Below are 20,854 nucleotides of genomic sequence, written 5' to 3' on the forward strand. Positions count from 1 at the left end.
GTATACACTTTATTCAATAGTGTTCAAAACATTCAGAAAAGATTTGGGTCACATGAAAGCCTACAAAGAGAATATGGCATTTTTAGTCATTGTTTATCTGTGTTTTAGTTACGCATTCAAACTACTGTCAGTGATGCGTTTTCAAATCATTTTTCCCAGAGTAAGACAGGAGGAAACGAGCAAATTACGTCGCTCTCCATGACCCATCCCAAGGCTCACAGTTCAAGCTAATCATTGACAGAGCTTTACAATCTCAAGCTTTTACTGAAGCGTTTGATAAGACAGGCAGGCAGTGAGCAGCCAGCGAAGCCAGGCTGTGCGGCTGGATCTCCAGGGAATGAATGGATTTTCCGCAGCGCCCGTGAAAGAAACATACACTACAGGAAAACAATGTGCAACCGCGGTCTGCACAGATCTGTCATCCTGTCGGCATTTATTCTCCTACGAGCTGTTACTGGATTGTCTGGGGACGGAAGCGCTGTATGGTCTAAAACTCCTCATTTTAGTCCGGTAAATGAAAGTCAGCTGTTTCTCTATGACACTTTTCCTAAAAACTTTTTCTGGGGCATTGGGACTGGAGCATTTCAAGTGGAAGGGAATTGGAAGACAGATGGAAGAGGACCCTCTATATGGGATCATTTCATCCAAACACACCTTAAAAATGTCAACAGCACGAATAGTTCCAGTGACAGTTACATTTTTCTGGAAAAAGATTTATCAGCCCTGGATTTTATTGGAGTTTCTTTTTATCAGTTTTCAATTTCCTGGCCAAGGCTTTTTCCTGATGGGATAGCGGCAGTTGCCAATGCAAAAGGTGTCCAGTACTACAATGCTCTTCTTGATGCTTTAGTACTGAAAAACATTGAACCTGTAGTTACTTTATACCACTGGGATTTGCCTCTGGCGCTACAAGAAAAATATGGGGGGTGGAAAAATGAAACCATAACAGATATCTTCAATGACTATGCCACCTACTGTTTCCAGACGTTTGGGGACCGCGTCAAATACTGGATTACAATTCACAATCCGTATCTAGTCGCTTGGCATGGGTATGGGACAGGTATGCATGCTCCTGGAGAGAAGGGAAACTTAGCAGCTGTCTACACTGTGGGACACAACCTAATCAAGGTACCGTACCACCTGTAAGCTGGCTTCATGTTAGAGCTTCCGAAATGTAAGGGGCAGGAGTTAAAAAGAAATGCTAAGAAATGTATCTTGTGTTTAAGTAATTCTTTTTATTGACAACAACTCAACTCATGGGAGTCTAACTCACAAGTTCTAGCCTCTAATTTCACATTTAAGGTCGGGTTTTATGTATCTAAGCTCTTAGTAATGTGTTAAGCCAATTATTGTCCTTAAGGGTTGTGCTTTAAAAATTTTTTTAACTCTTGGGGTGCCTGGGTGGCTCAGTGGGTTAAAGCCTCTGCCTCAGCTCAGGTCATGATCTCAGGGTCCTGGGATCAAGCTCCGCATCGGGCTCTCTGCTCAGTGGAGAGCCTGCTTCCCTTCCTCTCTCTGCCTGCCTCTCTGCCTGCTTGTGATCTCTGTCTGTCAAATAAACAAAAATCTTTAAAAAATAAATAAATAAAAATGACTTGCAAAATTAAAAAAAATTTTTTTTAACTCTTAAAATCTACAAGTAGACATTAGAGTGTGAGAATATGAGTTTCCTTTCATTCGGTGAAAAACCAGTACTTTAGAAGTCTAGTTGCTGAAATCCTTTTCTGACAATGTGTAACCATTTCAGAAATTTTTTACAGCTTGACCTTTTCCAGTCACCCTTTGTTGTTAGTATTGTTATTCTTAGTGATACTTAGCAGTAATAAGCTAAATACATGTTAACTAACTGATCCGTATTAAACACAGGAGTGGAGAAAAATGCACTTCACAGTTGGTTTTATCTCTGTTACATGGCAGAAAAGATGAGGCTAACTGTTCTAGGAGGTACATTACACTAGTAATATAAAAACTGGGAAGAATATTCTCCACTCGGTCTTAAAAGCTAGAGTTAATGTAGCGAGATGTTAAAGTTACTAAGACAGTGAAAATGTAAGCAAAATAATAGCAAGTATTGGTTGGATGCTTACTGTGTACCAAAGACAATATTAAGCATTCTGTATGCATTATCACAGTTAATCCTCATAATAACTTTGTGAACTAGGTCCTATTAGTACCCCCATTTTAAAGATAAGGAAACTGAAGCTTAGTGGGATTACGTGAATTAATTTATAGATGACAACATAATTAAACACCAAATGTCTTTATTAAGAATGGTTTTAAAAGAGCAATATTTCAGGGATTTTAAAGTGACTTCACCTCACACTGAAGCTAATATCTAGAATCAGGTTAAACTTCTTGAGTCCAGTAGTTTCCTTGGGGAAAATAAATTACTCTGAACACTTGTCACATTTTGAAAATGAAGACAGTTTATTAGTACTGTTTCATAATGTGCTAGGAGGAGTAATTTGATTTTTGATAATCAAATGTGAAATGTGTAAAAGTAGAAAAAATGTATAGGAACATAAAATTACTCCAGGGTCTAAATTTGCACATACAAAAATACCTACCCACCTTCTTTTCTTTTTGAACTTGCTGGGCTATTATACATAGGTGTTGTACTATGGTTCAGTCGCATCTGCCTTTGCCATAAACAAATTGTATTATGACTTCAAGGTCATTTACACATCTCTGATTAGCGTTGTCTGTAGAACATATGATTGATGTGAGGGTGTACTGTAATTTGGCAAGTAAGACCTTAAAGGGGAGAAAACGTAGAGCTATTAACTATGAAGATTATGCATATGTAAGTTAGAAAACTATTCCTTTTATCTAGTTCTTTAAATTATTAAAATGTATGCATTCGTATATGCTACAGGCTTGTGTAGATCGAGAAACATCAGATTGTACCAAAGGGTGTGAAGTGAAAAAGTTCAATTCCTCTCTCCCTCTCCACCTGACAATTTCAGCCTCGAGGAAGCTACTGTTGGTGGTCTTTTATATAATCTTTTTAGAGTTAAATAGGCACATACGTGCGCATATATGTTTATTTAACCTTCTTATAAAGAAAAATGTTCTCAATTGTTGAAGTTTTCCGTTACCTGGAAAAATGTTAACAATAGGAATTTTCAGGAGAATTATATTTTAGTGGTTAATTTAAAGCCTTAAAAACTGGCTATTGGATAAAAAATACACGGGAAAAAGTTGTAACTAACCTATAGACATTGCTTTCAAACTTTGCATATAAAATGCTGTATTTTCAGATGTTTTTCATTGTCCCCTAATTCAAGACAGACTCTGCCTTTAACACAAAATTAGCACTCTCCAATAGTGAAATAAATTTTATTGTTTTAAATTGAGGCATTACATTTCTTAATTATTGACTTTTCCAAATAAAATTTCTCCTATCTCTTTAAAATTTCTAAATCACTAGCTCAAGTAAGGAGTGTAAGGGGTCCCTTGAAATCAGCCAGAAAGTGAAATATGCTTCTTAGCCCAGTGACATAGAGCTCCAGAGAGAAATCTTGCAATGGTTTGGTAGCCTGAGGTGAACTCATTTTTCCCACTTGTTCCTTCTCTGTTCTTCCTTTGACGTGGAAAAGATTAATTTGGTATTTTATGTCATAATCAGGTATTTATTCCTTATTTTGTCACCTGTGACCCAGAAGCAGCATTCTTGAGGATTTGTTTTGAGTCTGAGATCACACATTTCACTGAGTTAAAAAAAAAAAAAAAAAGCCTAATATAAAAATCAGCGTGGGGCACCTGGGTGGCTCAGTGGGTTAAAGCCTCTGCCTTTGGCTTGAGTCATGATCCCAGGGTCCTGGGATTGAGCCCTGCATCGGGCTCTCTGCTCAGTGGGAAGCCTGCTTCCCCCTCCCTCTCTCTCTGCCTCCATGTCTGCCTATTTGTGATCTCTGTGTGTCAAATAAATAAATAAAATCTTTTTTTAAAAAAAAAGCTCAATCAACTTTATTCCCCACCCCTCAGACACTGATAAAAGATTTCATAGTGGCTCTTGGGGTCTTTCTAGTTCCAGGATAACCTTGAAAACTCCATTTCAGTCTGCAGTGTCCTGGTTTGGAGAAAACCTGAATGGCCTAGTCAGTTCTGAGACTAACCTGGACTTTAAATCCCAACTTTATTGCAGATTTGGTGATTACATTAGAGTGAGTCTAAGCTTCAGGTCAAAAAAAAAAAAAAAACAGAGAACTGCCATAATCATACCCTAATCATACCCATAATCATACCATAATCATACCACTAAGAGATGCTCCACTCTGAGTTTTGAGGAGTATTTGGAACAGAGAAAGTACATTTTTTGACTTGGCCATCTCTAAGCGTGGTAATCATGGCTTTAAATATATCTGCAATCTTGGCAACAACCTTGCCAGGTGCCTATTATTATCCTCCATGTTTTATGCACAGAGTGATTATTTCTAACATACATCCTGCCCTGCATACAATCCATTTAAGTGGCTCTCCAAAGCTTTTGGGACTAAAGTCCTGATTTTTCACCAAGATACTCAACCCACAACCCCTGGCCTCTATTCCAGGCTCCTTCCTGGCCACTCTCCCATGCCCATCACTAATGCCAGCCCATTGTACCCCATGATCTACTGTAGTGCATGACTGGCAGTGTCTTGGTCTTACCTCACTGTTCCTCCCCCACTCAGCCTTTACTAGCATTCTATCCTGTGAGGATGCCCTTTGAACTCCCTACCTGACCCATCTGATGTCCTTCAAGACTCCGTTTAGGCAGTCGCCACCTCTAAGTTGTTCTTGACTTGTTGGGGTGAGTGTCCCTCCTAAGGGGTCCCGTAATTAAGATGGGCTCGCTTCTGTCATAGCACTCATACCATATGCTACTCTTCGGTCTCCCCAAGTAACCTGAGAGCTCCTTGAAAGGAGAGGCTCTTCTTTATCTTTGTGTTTCCAGCACCGAGCACAGAATATTACATACACGCTGAGTAGAAATGTTTGTTGCGTGAGTAGTGTAGGATTTCTGTCTCAAATCCTGCAATTGAAAAACCAATCTCAAGTTCAAAATTCATACTTCATTGCATTATTGCTGATTCTTGAAATATTACCCATGTTGATCTACTGGTATTTTAGTCAGGACTTTTTGGTTGGGAGGGACAGGAGCCTAATTCAAGTTGGCTTAGCAAGAATGGATGATTCCCAGGCTCAGTAACCAAATCAAAGGACGAATGACCCCGTAATGAGAACATTGTCAGAAGCCCTTTATCTCGCTCTCTCGTGTCCTTTCCTTCTTGGGGGTTGGCATCCTTCTCTCTTCTGCAGAAGAAAGATTTCTCTCTTTCAAGTTCAGTTTTTAAAATCCTCGAGATGGATTCCAGCCTGTATGCCCTCTTGCTCTCATCCCTCAGATCAGCAAAGCCCCAAGTTTTCACATTAGTAAATGCAGTTAAGATGTCTGTTTTTTTTTCTATTTTTAAGCCAATAAATATGCATGAAAATTTTAATTTGTAGCCCCCCCCCTTAAAAGGGAACATCTGAAAGCCCCTAAGTAAACATGCACAGAAGTTGAGGGAGATGAGTTTGCTCGTGAGAGGGGAAGTCATTCAGTTTATTACGCCACAAAATAGCTTCCCTGATAGTTTTGACTTCATTGCTTTAAATTTTTATCTTTCGTAGACATGTACTGTTTACATAGTGTCAGGATTTCTCAACCTCAGGACTATTGACACTTCGGGTCAAGTAATTCTTTTCTGTGGTGGGGTGTTCTGTGCAATGTAGAATGCTTAGGCCTATCCTTGGCCTCTCCCCACTAGAGGATAGTAACTCCCTTGTCCCCAGGCTTATGACACCAAAACTGTCTCCAGACATTGCCAAATGGGAGGCAAAATTCCTCTCCTTTCCCTCTCCTGAAAAGCACTGATAGGAACCTATACTAGACAACTGGGCCAAAGACATGAAGCATAAATATCAAGGATTTTGAAATAGAATTTGTATGAGGGATATAAAATTCCCTCAATTTTAGAAAATCGTCTCAAAAAAAACAAAACAAAACAAAACAAAACAAAAAAGAAAATCATCTCAAGCGTAGATAAACTCTAAATTAGTTTATGTCTAGTATGGCTTTTCACACATTGAGAATAAAGACTGCCCCACTAGCTCACGTTGTTGGTGAGAGCTGCCCCCAATGGTTTCTCTCAGAGACTTACTTAGTCACGAACTGAACACCAACTGTATTTTTTGAAAGCTTATACTTTTTCAAAAGCAAAATTCAAGGATTCAAACAAACGTAAGCAATTTTTATCCATTTTTGATGCCACAACAAAGTTCGGGTTTTTTGTACATGGCTTCATGTTGGGTTTTTTTGCTGGGTTTGGTTTTGGGGTTTTGGGTTTGTTTTGTTTTGTTTTGTTTTTGGTTTGTTTGCATATCCAAGTGCCACGTGTACCATTATTTACTAAAATGTTTTTCTTTAAAATGCTTATTTTGAAATGAAATTTTTTCCTGCAATACATGAGGCCAGTCAAATACCCTTAAAATAAGTATGTAACATTTAACAAAAAATTTCATCTTCGTTACACCTGAAGTGATGACTTTGCACAAAGTGCACAAGGAAGAGGGTGTATCAGACTTGGAAAACACCACGTTAAAACATTTGGTCGTAAAACCAAACACAGTGTGCCATTTTAAAACGTGTCATAAAATGCTTTTTCTTGTGTAATTAAAATAGTTTGAATAATGTAACACTATTAAATGGGAAAATGCTAATATTTATGCACATGTTATAGGAGCATCTTAAATATCCATAATTTATTTTCTGAATATTTTCAATTTATTTAACATAAACTTTTCAATACAATTTTTAACAAAGCAGGCTTATGTAAAATAAAGTACATGCCAACACTTTTTTGTATATCACACGCAAATGATGAAATTATTTTTCAAATTCCTCAGGGGTTCAAGATATTGCTTAATACTGTGAAAGAGGCTTTCAAGACGAGAAATCTTGGGAAACTCTGCTCAAGGTCGAGGCCTCACCAATGTGTTCCTGAGCCTGGGATAAAACTTGATTTATTCCCTATTTTTCTACCTCTTTGTGGAATTATGTCTTAATATTTCTTGGCATCATTCCCTCAGAGAAGCTCACACCAGGCTGGGTTTGTGTTAAGTATTCAATAAATAATTCAATTGATTATTTTCTATTTAAGGAAGATCTACCTTGTCCTAGAAAGGATTTAAAACTCCCATTGAATAAAATTGGATTTCAGGCACACACACACACACACACACACACACACACACCCCAGCATGGATTCTGGCATTAACACATAGTCTTTTCAAAACAAGCAAATCAATAATGTATGCCTGTTTCTACTAAAAAATTTTACATTAAAAGCCCATCCTGAAACAAGCTACAGAATATTGAAGACACTTGAAACTGAGTAATGTGTTCATGAAGGCTCACTATAGTATTCTTTCCATTTTTATACGTTATGAACATTTCCATAATTAAAAGTAAAAAAAATAAAAGAAGTGGGTGCCTGAGTGGCTCAGTGGGTTAAGCCTCTGCCTTCGGCTCAGGTCATGGTCTCAGGGTCCTGGGATGGAGTCCCACATCAGGCTCTCTGCTCAGCGGGGAGCCTGCTTCCCCCTCTCTCTCTCTGCCTGCCTCTCTGCCTACTTGCGATCTCTGTCTGTCAAATAAATAAAATGTTTTTTAAAAATTAAAAAAATAAAAAAAAAAAAAAAATTAAAAAAATAAAAGAAGTAAAGAGATTATTTTTATTTTAAAAGAAAACAATTGTCTTTATGTAGTACACTTCTTAAAGGCCCTATTACAATTCCTAACCAAAATTTAGTGTTAAAATTCAAGACACACCAATGATGTGAAAATCACATCACACGATTAATAGCCAAGACTTCTTTGCCAACAGAATTTGTATGCTGCAACTACTTTCTTGAACAAGAGGGCTGCAGTGTTTCACAGGCACATTTAAATAGATTAAACGTCATTTTTTAAACCTCTTCTGTCTAAGCCCCCACCAATAGCTGAAGACTAAGTATAATATTTTGAAATGGAAAGGGTTTTTTTTATCCTTTAATAGTTGTCAGAGCCAAAATTCAAATCTTACCCATCCAAATCCAAGCTAACAAGGTTTGATGACATGAATCAGCTACCTAGCTTCGGTGAAAAAGAACAATTTGTGGTCTTGAAGCCCATGGAAGCCACTTGCATTGATGCTGACTCACAGACATTTAACTTCACTTTGCCTATTTAAAGACCAGAACCGTCCATCGACATGTTTTTCCCCCCACCAAAAAATCTATGAAAAGTTTATCCCTGGGACGCCTGAGTGGCTCAGTTGACTAAGAGTCTGCCTTCAGTTTGGGTCATGATCCCAGGGGTGGGGATAGAGCCCCACATTGGACTCCCTGCTCAGCGGGGAGCCTGTTCTCCCTCCCCCTGCCACTCTCCCTGCTTGGTTCTCTCTCTCTCTCTGACAAATGAATAAATAAAATCTTAAAAAAAAATTTATCCTTGATTCATACATTAACCATGGTATTTCCCATGCGTTCCCAAGATTCTAGAGTTTTATTTGCTCACAAATTTAGTGTCCCATTAAAGTAATGTTCGATCCTTTCTGTGTGCCCTTGGCAAAACCAGCTGAAGTTTAAATAAATGTTAACACAATTATTCATTGAATTAGTTAATCCATGATACCTGTATTATAATCCCAACTCATCTCCCTTAAGATCTAAGACACCTCTAACAAAATATAGGAAGTAACGATCCAACAAGTTAAGACTAGCGTCCTTAGAGGCATTTCTAATCAAATTTGAATAAAAAGATAAAAACTGCCTGTGGGTAAGAATTGTCAAAGGCAGTTCCCATAACCAAAATACCATGGTTAGATATGAGTTCTATTTTTAAAAAAACCTATTTATAGAAGACAGTTTTCTAAAAACTTCAAGAGAACAATATTTACTTTTTCTAATCGTTAAGTAGAAAAAGTTATACTTCAGTGAATGATTAACAAGAGTTTAAATAAATGTAATTATAAATGTTCAAAGAATAACATTATGATCATATTTAAACAGCTTGATTTGATACGGACACTCTCATACATGGAAAACTTGGCCCAACTAGAGATCAGAAAATACTATAAACACTGAAAGCCGTGCTAGATATGATGTAAGAAATGAACAGAGGAAAACGTTACATTTGCTGGTAGAGTACAATAAGCCATTTAATTGTATATAAAAAATTAATTGCATATGAAAAATCTTACTGAGAAAACTCAACACTCATTTAGTCTATGTTCGAAGACGAGGGAGTCATTAAACCATTAAACGTGAAAGAAGGATTCTGTTGCTGCGAAGTGGTAGGAAGGCAGAGAAAAGATCCAGACCTTTAACTTCTTCACCAGGGAAGAGTGAATCGCTGACGCCATTCAAATGGTTCCTGGGCAATCTTCCGGAAAGTATTTGGGGTATGTCTCCCGGCTGGGGAAACCCCGATCTTTAGTACTGGGGGCAGTGTACTGATGGGTTCTTCATAGTGTCATATCTTGACCAGAGATTATGTGACTAAATCTTTAAAAAGAGGGCTGGGGTTTACCACTATCATTCTTCTTTTATGTTATCTGTATATGTGTTGTATGTCTCCTGCTTTTCCCTTTGAATATCAACACACTACTATGGAGTAAAAAGGCATCCTTTTTTTCCCTAAGATTTTATGTATTTATTTGACACAGAGAGATTACAAGCTGGGGGAGCAGCAGGCAGACCCGCTCAGTGGGCTGGATCCCAGGACCCTGCTATCATGACCTGAGCAGAAGGCAGACACTTAACTGACTGAACCACCCAGGCGCCCCAAAAAGACATTCTTTATTAGACAATGGAATCTAGAATAACAACATTTTTTTAAAGATTTCATTTATTTATTTGACAGAGAGAGAGAGATCACAAGGAGGCAGACAGGCAGGCAGAGAAAGAGGGGGAAGCAGGCTCCCCTCTCAGAGAGCCCGATGCAGGGCCCGATCCCAGGACCCTGATCACGACCCAAACCGAAGGCAGAGGCTTAACCCACTGAGCCACCCAGGCGCCCCTAAAAGTATTTTCATCAAGTTTTTCCTCATGCTCTCCTTAGTTGTTAGTTCAGTTCTTCTTTGTATAAATATTTCTCAAACCAGCTGATGAATAAATAAGACTATTAGTTCATTGTAGAGTGACATTGGTAATAGATAATTCAGCAGTTGGATAAGCACTGCAATTTCCAGAATTAAGGGCATCTATTAAAAGCCTAAAATATTTTTAAGTAATTTTTAAAAAATCTTTTTTAAATTCATTTGAGAGAGAGAGCACGAGTAGGGGCAGAGGAGCAGAGGGAGAAGGACAAGCAGACTCCACGGTGAGCAGGGAGTCTGATACAGGGCTTCATCCCAGGACCTCGAGATCGTGACCTGAGCCGAATGAGCCAGCCAGGTGCCCCTAGAATAACAATTTTTTACTTAAGTTTCTGTTTTTTCCTCTGAGATTTTTGGAACTTTAGAGAAACTAAAGAGTAACAACGTACAACAATTGAATTAGCGGACAGAAACCATTTGTTTCAACCAGTTCTCTTGACTTTTTTAAACTACAAAAATAGGGACACCTGGGCAGCTCAGTGGGTAAAGGGTCTGCCTTGGGCTCAGGTCGTGGTCTCAGGGTCATCGGGCTTCCTTGCTCAGTGGGGAGCCTGCTTCTCCCTCTGCCTGCCGCTCCCCCTGTTTGTGCACTCTCTCTCTCTCTGATAAATAAATAAATAAATAAATAAATAAAATCTTAAATAAATAAATTATAAAAAGAATGCATTTTTACTGCAAAACACTCAACCAATACAGAGAGACATAAAGTCAAAAATGAATAGTCTCCTTTTTCCTTGCTTCCCAGCCCCACACCCCGGAAGGAACAACTGCTAGTATCTTATTCAATGTCCAAATACTTTTCTATGTGTATATGAACACATACATACAGTCACTTCTTTTACAAAATTTGCATCATATTCTTACATTAAATTTTGATTATCGCCTCTGATTAATTGAAATCCAAAAATATCCTGCTTTTATCCCTGTCTATCTGCCCTTCTCTTTCCTATCAGAGGTTATAGTTCATCTGAAGGCAGGAGCTATCTTTTAATGTTATTTTTTTTTTTTTCTGAATGCCTACCAAAGTGCCTTGTATATGTTAAGTAAGTATTTGTAGACTTGAATTTAAACAATTAGTCAGTGTGAATGAATGCAGAGTGAAGAGAAGGAGATCATAATAGCTGTGGATTGAAGGAAAGAGGTCAAATGATATTTTGCAACTTGCTTTTGCTGTTGTGTGTAATTTCTATAAAGGAGGGAAAAAATTAAGCAGAAGGTAACGCTGGTGAATTCTCTCGGTTTGTCTGGGTACTGCTGTGGTGTCCCAGCTGGTAAGGGGACATGAGGGTGTCATCAACACCAGGACTCACAGCTCAGCTCTTCCCTGAGAGTGTCGTTGGGACCCGAAAACTGTCACACGGCTTTCAGGGTGTGCTGGCCCTTGTTTCGGGGCCTCTGTGTCTATGGCATAAAAGTATGCTTCAAAGGCGTACAGATTAAGGTGCGGAATGTCCTGGAAATGACAGCGACTGAGGAAGCCGAAAGACTTCATTCTAATTCTAGCTTTGCCCCTGAGACCTTGGGCAAGTCACTTATGTCTTGGGCTTGGGCATCTCATCCACAAAGAGGAGATTTTTGAAGATTGGATCAAGTTCAAGGTCCAGGTCCAGGGCCAAGTCTCAGGTCCATCCTCTAACCCAACTTAGCAGGCAAGAGCACAGAACTTGGAGCAATAGGGCACCTGGGTGGCTCAGTCGTTGTGTCTGCCTTCGGCACAGGTCATGATCCCAGGGTCTTGGGATTGAGTCCCGCATCAGGCTCCCTGCTCAGTGGGGAGCCTACTTCTCCCAGTCCTACTCCCCCTGCTTGTATTCCCTCTTGCTGTCTTTCTTTCTCCGTCAAATAAATAAATAAAATCTTAAAAAAGAAAAAAAAAAAACTTGGAGCAATACAGCATGCTGACTTAGTTTGTGAAACTGGACAGATTATTTATTCAAATTTCTTCCCCCTTGGTCTCCTCTCCTCTAAAGTAGAATGCTTAGAGTACCTACCATAATTCTCTTGAACGAGGATTAAATGAGATAGTACGTGGGAAACACTTTAGAGCAGTGTCCAGCACATCTGGCACAAGATCCGTCCATGTTAGTTCTTATTACTATTTATATGATTCATTTTCTATGGTTCTGTAATTTAATCACTGTTCTGTTCTATTTGATCATGAAAGTCACTCATCTTTAAGGACCATTTCATTGTGATTTTCTTGGAAATTGTGCTGTGGGGAATGCTCTCCTCCCTTCCAGATTTTAACGTTTACAACAGTGTAAAGACCTGGATCCTCAGTCAAGATGGTCAAGTGTGGATGTGGTCCCTAAGGGCTCATTTAGCCTCTGACACCAGTGAGGACAATATCTAATGCCAACTTTGCTGGTTCTCGGAAAGAAGCCCAGGGAATTACACACGAACGTACCATGCCGTGCTGGGCACTTGGACAACCACATGGCTTTCTGAAAACCCCAAATTTCCTGGAAAGTCCTCCTTGACCTTTGTAGGTGATCCTGAATTTCAGACATAATAGATATCTTCTCAGCATGCTAGAGTAGGCTACAATACCCTCATTCTATCCCTGTTCAGCTCTTTTAATCAATTCTAATCAAGTACAGCAGAAATTAATTTAACATTTAATTTTAAAATAGTATGTTGTGGGGGCGCCTGGGTGGCTCAGTGGGTTAAAGCCTCTGCCTTCGGCTCAGGTCATGATCCCAGGGTCCTGGGATCGAGCCCCGCATCAGGCTCTCTGCTCAGCAGGGAGCCTGCTTCCTCCTCTCTCTCTGCCTGCCTCTCTGCCTACTTGTGATCTCTGTCTGTCAAATAAATAAATAAAATCTTTAAAAAAAAAATAAAAAAAATAAAAAAAATAAAAAAAGTAAAATAGTATGTTGTGGTTCGTGTCAAATGGTCCCCAACTGCTTCAAAATTTAGAATTGATAGGACGGGGCACCTGGGTGGCTCAGTCAGTTAAGCGTCTGCCTTTGGCTCAGGTCATGATCTCAGGGGTCCCAGGATTGAGTCTTGCATCAGGCTCTCTGCTCAGTGGGGCATCTGCTTTTCCCTCTCCCTCTGCTCCTTCCCACTGCTCATGTGCTCTCTCTGTCTCTCATGCTCTATCTCTCAATAAGTAAATTTAAAAAAAAAAAAAAAAAGAGCTGATGAGACATAGAGAAGGCAGGATGGTTTGGTAAGGTTCAAATCCTAGCTTTCCCCGTGTTCAGCCTCTGTGAACTTCAGTTTCTTTTCTAAAATGGAAAAAATGACATCTGCTTCACGGGGGCTATATGACCAACATCGTCTGGCAGATGACCAGCTAACTAGCTGATCCCTACTGGGCATCAGCAAGGATTCTATGCCAGGCTTTTCTCTGGGCTTCTCTCTGAACAATTGTGAACGAGACAGACAGTCTGCACTCGAGAAGCTCATAGACCAGGCATGGTTCTACCATGCATCGGCCTGAGACATACAACCTGGGGGAACCCTCTGTGAGAAAATACCCCCATAAGTATGAACACAGGGACACCTGGGTGGCTCAGTGGGTTAAAGCCTCTGCCTTCGGCTCAGGTCATGATCCTAGGGTCCTGGGATCGAGCCCCGCATCGGGCTCTCTGCTCAGCGGGGATCCTGCTTCCTCCTCTCTCTGCCTGCCTCTCTGCCTGCTTGTGATCTCTGTCTGTCAAATAAATAAATAAAATCTTAAAAAAATATATGCTTCTAAATACAACCTGGCTTCCAACCCACCTAACATTTTATAGGGACCTACGCAAGTGAGGCGTTCACGGGAAATCTGCCTTTGTTGCCGGACCTAAAACTAGTAGGTCTTATTTTCCTTATTGGAATAATGGTGTTATTTGTAACTTCCACAGTGGCTTCTGCATTGACTGTCTTTAACTCTTCCTTCCTAAATCCTCAGGAAAAGCTGCAAGTCACTCATCCTGGTCATTTTAGCTTCGATTATACTCTGAGATATGGTCCTTTTGCATGAAAAAATTACCAACAGGATCCCAATTGTTAATATAATAATAACAGGAAGCTGAAAATACCATTCCAACCTCTGGAGAGTTGGCACGTCAGTGTTCTCCTTGGGCAAGGAAATTGAACTTTAGTTAAGCATCAATTTGCTGCTATTGATTTCTTCTAAGCTCCCTTCCAATATCTGGGGAAACCCACAGATGCTTCACTTAATTAATGATGAGCTTTATTCTGGACCTTTTTTCCCCTCTGCATTGCCAGTTTAGACTCTGACTCAAGCATTAGTTGAATTTAGTAATAATATCATTGCAATTAGAATTCTGTAACAATGTTAAAACCGTGGGTTTTTTGGTTTTTTTTTTTTAAAGATTTTATTTTTTTATTTGACAGACAGAGATCACAAGTAGGCAGAGAGGCAGGCGGAGAGAGAGGAGGAAGCAGGTTCTCTGCCGAGCAGAGAGCCTGATGCGGGGCTGGATCCCAGGACCCTGAGATCATGACCTGAGTCGAAGGCAGAGGCTTTAACCCACTGAGTCACCCAGGTATCCCTAAAACCATGTTTTTGAAGAAACAAATACATTGGAGTTTAATTTTTACATGATTCCTATGTGGAAATCCTGAAACTAAACACACTGATAACAAGCAAAGATTTGTTAGAATCATTTGAAAATATGATGGTTGAAAAGAAAATAAGAGGAAAATTCATTAAAACAAATTTTAATATGATCACTACTGAACTATTCCAACTATAGGAAACGAATTTGAGGGGCACCTTGGTGGCTCCCGGAAATAAAAGGTTTAAGAATATAGGCAACACCAAGTGTCGTAGGTGGATAATTTCCTGATTCCTGCATGTCCTATTAACTTAAAAAATATCCGACATGTCAGTTATGGCTCTTCACATCTTTTCAGCCATATTTCCTTTTTGTTCTCATAATTCTTAAGCATATTGTTTTGTTTTGTTTGCTTTTGGAGAGGTGGATCCTCCATGGTTCCATCAGTTAAGGGTCTGCCTTGGCTCAGGTCATGATCCTGGGGTCCTGGGATCGAGCCTTGGGTCATCCCTGCTCACCGGGAAACCTGCTTCTCCTTCTCCCTCTGCCCCTGCCTTCCCCCCTTCATATCCCCTCTCCTTGCTCACTCTGGCTCTCTCTCTCTCTCTCTCTCTCTCTGTGTGTGTCTCTCAAATACATAAATAAAATCTTTAAAAAAAAAAAAGAAAAGGAAAATGTGAATTTAAACCATTAAAATAGCATAGGTAAACATTTCCTCTATGAAAAGTGGAAACTTTTGTTAATATTTAAGATCTCTCCTAAGTATAATGAGGGTAAGATATTGCTTCCAAGAGTTTCAAGATTCAAAAAAAAAATTAAAGGAATAACAGTCACATAGTTTATTTTATACTATATTATTTAAGCTTTTGTTTTTAAGTGATCTCTACAACCAACATGGCGCTCGAACTCCCAACCCCGAGATTAAGAGTCACATGCCCCACGGACTGGGCTAGCCAGGTATACCCACATAATATATTTGTAATGAAGTAACAGTCACATATATTTTTTTTTAATTTATTTGACAGACAGAGATCACAAGTAGGCAGAGAGGCAGGCAGAGAGAGAGGAGGAAGCAGGCTCCCCGCTGAGCAGAGAGCCCGATGTGGGGCTCTATCCCAAGACCCTGGGATCATGACCTAAGCTGAAGGCAGAGGCCTTAACCCACTGAGCCACCCAGGTGCCCCCAGTCACATATTTTTTAACAATGAACAGCAAAGTCTGCATACCTTAAGCCCCTAATAAACATCTGTGGAAGGCGGAAATGGATGAATGAATGTTAAATAATCTGGAAGGGCAGCGATTGTAATTAGCAGAAAACTTGAGACTATTATAAAGAAGTGCTGAGTAGATGAAACAAACGAATCAGTGAATCAAATTGAAATTATAATTTTTATTATATCTGTTTTCAGGTATAGAATTTAGTGATTCGTCACTTACATGGAATAGCCAGTGTCATCATAACAAGTGTCCTCCTTAATCCCTGTCACCCACTCTGCCCATCCCCCACCCACCTCCCTCCATCAACCCTCAGTTTGTTCTCTTCAGTTAAGAGTCTCTTATGGTCTGCTTCCCTCTCCCTCTTTTCTTTCTTCCCCTTCCCCTATGTTCATTGGTTTTGTTTCCTAAATTCCACATATGAGTGAGATCCTATGGTATTCGTCTTTCTCTGACTGACTTATTTCCCCTAGTATATTACCCTCTAGCGCCATCCAATCAAACTGAAATTGATCTCAATTCAAACGGACGATGACTAAAACTCAGTCAGCTGCAGAAAACAAACAAGTACACACATATCTAGCAGTAAATCTCAAGAGGTAAGGGAGAACCAGCTGCAGAACACGCTTCCTGCCCACGCAGACTTCCCGCCATGGCTTCTTCCCACAGCAAGTTACATTATTTTCAGCTTCGTCTTTTGAAGTACTTCAAATGTACATTTTTGTAGTCTTCATAGGGTCTTCACATGTATTACCTCATTCAGTCTTCACAATTATTCTCTAGCGTGTTTCCTTTTAGCTAGAATGACAGAGGGAGAACTGAGGCTACCGGGAGGGGATGATTTATCCAAGATGATAAAGCCAGTTAGCAAGAGAGCCAGTACTAGAGCCTGTGTGTCCTGCTTTCAAGACCTGGGTCATTTCCCCTATAGTATCATGGAGGTAAGTGGCAGTTTCCTATCATTCTTGCTAAACGTGTAACCCCAAATAGAGCAATCAATATTTTGAAGCAGATGGTCAAGGAACACTCACATGGATGGACAAATGTGTAAAAAGCCATTTGGAAATCTGTAAGAACAATTTTGAAAATAGGTAACCCATTCCTGGGATTAACAGAAGGAAATAATTCGAACAAATTAAAAGCTATATGCCCAAAGTTAGTTATTACATCATTTATAATGGGGGAAAAAAAGAGGAAGGAAGGAATGAACGAAGGACGGAAGGGAAGGAGGGAGGGAGGGAAAGAGGGAGGAAGAAAGGGAGAGAGGGAGGAAAGGACAAATGGAGGGACTGAAGGATGGAAGGAAAGAAAAACAAGCTAATTCTTATCAAAAGAGAGCTAACTAAGTGAACCATATTTTGTCAATTTGACGAATGGTTATGAAGAGTAAAAAGATGGAAAATATTCAAAGTGATTTTAGCTGGGAAACCTATCTGGAAAAGCTGGAAGGGAACACAGAAATATGGAAACAGTTCGCCATGATTGTGGAATTTTAAAATAAATTTTCTCTAACAGTTTTTATTTGATTCTTTATGAAATAATTTTTTTTGAAGATTTTATTTATTTGACAGACAGAGATTGCAAGTAGGCAGAGAGGCAGGCAGAGAGAGAGGGGGAAGCAGGCTCCCTACCAAGCAGAGAGCCCTATGCGGGGCCCGATCCCAGGACCCTGGGACCATGACCTGAGCCGAAGGCAGCGGCTTAACCCACTGAGCCACCCAGGCACTCCTGAAATAATTTTAACAATAAACACATTCAGAGTTCACATGAAGATATTTCCACCACAATGTGACTAAAATCATGCACGGATTTGGAAAGTTAGCTTTCGACAAAGGATCCGGGGGGGAGGGGGGGTCCTTAAATACGGACACGTGTGATGTGCTAGGTTTGTTATTCTGTCTTCAACCCGTGCCCTCCACCAGCATCCCGCCATGTCCTCCTGACCTCTACCCCCACTTACATCTTGTTTCTAAAGTTGTGCCCGCTATCTTATTTGCTTCCTATCATTCAGAGAACTTATCTGAGGCTGGTCTTCCAGGGGCATCCAAGAAAGCTGCTACATTAGAGGAAAGGAGGAACAGAACGAGATATTCGGCCCCTGGTTGTCTCTCAGTGACATCAGGCCCTGATAGCCGGTTCAGAAAGAAAAAGCAGCTGACTTCCCCTTTAAGCTACTGAACCTAAAGAACAAAGGTTGAAGCTCCCTTAAATCAATCATTCCAAAGGTAGATGGCCTTGTACAAGATAGAGGGTAACCTTGAAAACCGCACAAGGACTATTGTGCAAGGTTGCAGGGCCCAGGCTGAACTCCTACACCCCATTTTAGTTTTCCCAGTAGACCTCCTTTATGAGTGTCAGACCGAAGGACACACCTAGATATCTCTGTTCCATCAAGATCTATGTCTAACTCACTAACTCGGAGCAATACTTTTTACCTTTTTACTTGGCAAACAGGATCGAGCTATAACCCTAAAGGCCCCACGGAGCCCCTCCCCCACATTCCCCACAGGAGAGTGGAGAGCGGTCTTCAGTCCAGAGCAAAGATAACCCTAGATACCTCGATAGCCTCTGCAAATAGCAGCAAAGGTGAAAGACACACTGTGAATACGAAGGTCACCTTGGGGCATGACCACACACGTGTGCATGTAACTATATATGCGCGTCTCCGAAAAAGTCTCTTGGAAATGATTGCAAATGTACGTTGTCTGTTGTCTTCTAAGCGGTCCTCATTTCTCAAAATGCTGATGCAACCAAGATTTTATCATAGGTTACGTCACTTTCATATTGCCACTGAACCAGGCACTAGAACATCTGTCTTGAAATCCCCTTCTCCATTTTTTGTTCCTAGGAGGACTGATGTAATAAGCACTTCCTGATGCCATCTCTTCCCTTTAGTGTCTGATGACATCGTATGTGCGAGGCAGCTAGTTTGTGACTTGGAATCTGGCTTGTTCCGTGCTTTACAGTTTACACATCAGAGGGCCCAACAGCCCCGAAGGTAGACGTATGGATCGCTGCAGTTTTTGTTTATGAAATTACTGACGATAGCAGGGGATTAAGGGACAGATGAGAATAGAACTAAGAATGCCGCCTTTGGGTTCTAATGATTGCTTTTGTATCAAATCAGAAAAAAAAAAAAAAAGCGGCTTTCAAGTCTTTCTATTGGGATTCCAACCCCAGAAAAGCACACAAAGAGCAACTAAGACCACTTCAGGTGAAGGCTGTCCCAGGCTCCCCTGTGATTCCTTCCAGAAGCTGGGAGTCAGGCGGTGGCCTGAAACTTCCCCAGAAGGAGACCATTCTTAAGTATCCCTGGGAATACTTTGGTGCTAAATGATTCTGGGATCTTCCAGTGAAAATTGAGCAAGGACAGGTGGAACATAGGTAATACTTCAAAGCATCTGCTCCTTCAGAAAATCTTTCAGGGGGTGATTTAAATGAGCTATTTTTGCGTAAAGCAAGGAGGCATCCATCAGTCTGGGAATCCTTTCTTCCTATGTTAACAGCTATCTCTCCCCATCCTAACCCAATTTATGGAACATTTTCAGTGTCCACAGGATCTATTAGGTTGTTGTTGTTTTTTTAAAGATTCCTTTATTTATTTGAGAGAGAGAGAGAGAGAGCACACGTCCACCCTCGTGCACACGTGAGCGAGGGAGGAGCAGAGGGAAAGGGAGACAAGCAGGTTCCCAGAACCGGAAGCGCAGGAGCCCAAGATCATGACCTGAGCTGAAATTAAGCTTCCGACCCTCAACCGACTGAGCCACCCAGATGCCCTAGGATCTATTAGGTTTAAACTGTTGTTCAGATTTGATGGTTTGGGGCCTACATAAAGGCATTTCAGATCATTCAACCCAATACAAAATACTTCTAATGAGCAAAAGACAGGCTACGGAACAGAACAGAAAGCAGATACTGTGGGTTAAAAATAGTAAGGGTTTGGGGGCACCTGGGTGGCTCAGCGGGTTAAGCCTCTGCCTTTGGCTCAGGTCATGATCTCAGGGTCCAGGGATCAAGCCACACATTGGGCTCTGCTCGGCAGGGAGCCTGCTTCCCCTCTCACTCTGCCTGCCTCTCAGCCTGCTTGTGATCTCTCTCTCTGTCAAATAAATAAAATTAAAAAAGAAATAGTAAGGGTTTGTGCACTTGTTTTGGAAACACCAAAAAGAGGAGAAATTGCAACACCTGGGAGGAGACATCAGGAGGCAAGCAAGTCTGAGGGGAAGAGATGCTGTCGCACAGATAAAGGACAATTCTAAGCCTGTCCAGGTCACAAGGTGACCTTGAGCATTAACTAGCCTCAAGTCCTTAATTGTAGGACTTGATATTTGCTCTTCCTCATACAGCTCGTGGCTCTTCACCAAACTTTTTTTTTTTTTAAGATTTTATTTATTTATTTGACAGACAGAGATCTCAAGTAGGCAAAGAGGCAGGCAGAGAGAGAGGAGGAAGCAGGGTCCCTGCTGAGCAGAGAGCCCCAGGCGGGGCTCGATCTCGGAACCCCAGGATCATGACCTGAGACGAAGGCAGAGGCTTTAACCCACTGAACCACCCAGGCGTCCCACCAAACTTTTCATTAATTTTTCACTTAATGACCTACTTTATGCCATTTTACATTTATATTTATATTTATATTTTATGCCATTTATATTTTCACACATTCAGTCTTATTTTCTCAATAAGATGATTGGCTCCTGAAGGCACATTCTCCCACCGTTTATTTCAGCCTCTCCGGGCAGGGCAAATCAAGCATTAAGTTAGCACTCAGTGCGTACCTATTAAACAGACTGGAAACCTATCCTGAGGCTCTGTTATCAGAAAGCTCAACTGGAAATGTAAATTCTGGGAGGACCAATAGTAATAACAGGCATCTCTGAGCACTACCTCCCATGTGCCTTATGGTATGCTACATATTTAATATATATGTTAGCATCGTATCTAACAGCTTTGCAAAGCGCTTTA

The 20,854-nt window shown here is 40.5% G+C and overlaps 1 protein-coding gene across 2 annotated transcripts in view; it reads left to right on the top strand.

Moving 5' to 3' along the window:
- The first annotated feature begins 293 nt into the window (after positions 1 to 293).
- Positions 294 to 20,854, top strand: part of KLB (klotho beta) — a 37,536-nt gene continuing 16,975 nt past the window's right edge. For both annotated transcript variants that reach the window (XM_080797831.1, XM_080797832.1), the window contains exon 1: positions 294 to 1,128. In XM_080797831.1, coding sequence (XP_080653957.1) covers positions 391 to 1,128 — 738 coding nt within the window. In that variant the 5' untranslated portion in view covers positions 294 to 390. The remainder of the gene's footprint in view (positions 1,129 to 20,854) is intronic.

Source organism: Martes martes (genome assembly GCF_963455335.1).
Source record: "Martes martes genome assembly, chromosome: 2".
Taxonomy (NCBI): Eukaryota; Metazoa; Chordata; class Mammalia; order Carnivora; family Mustelidae; genus Martes; species Martes martes.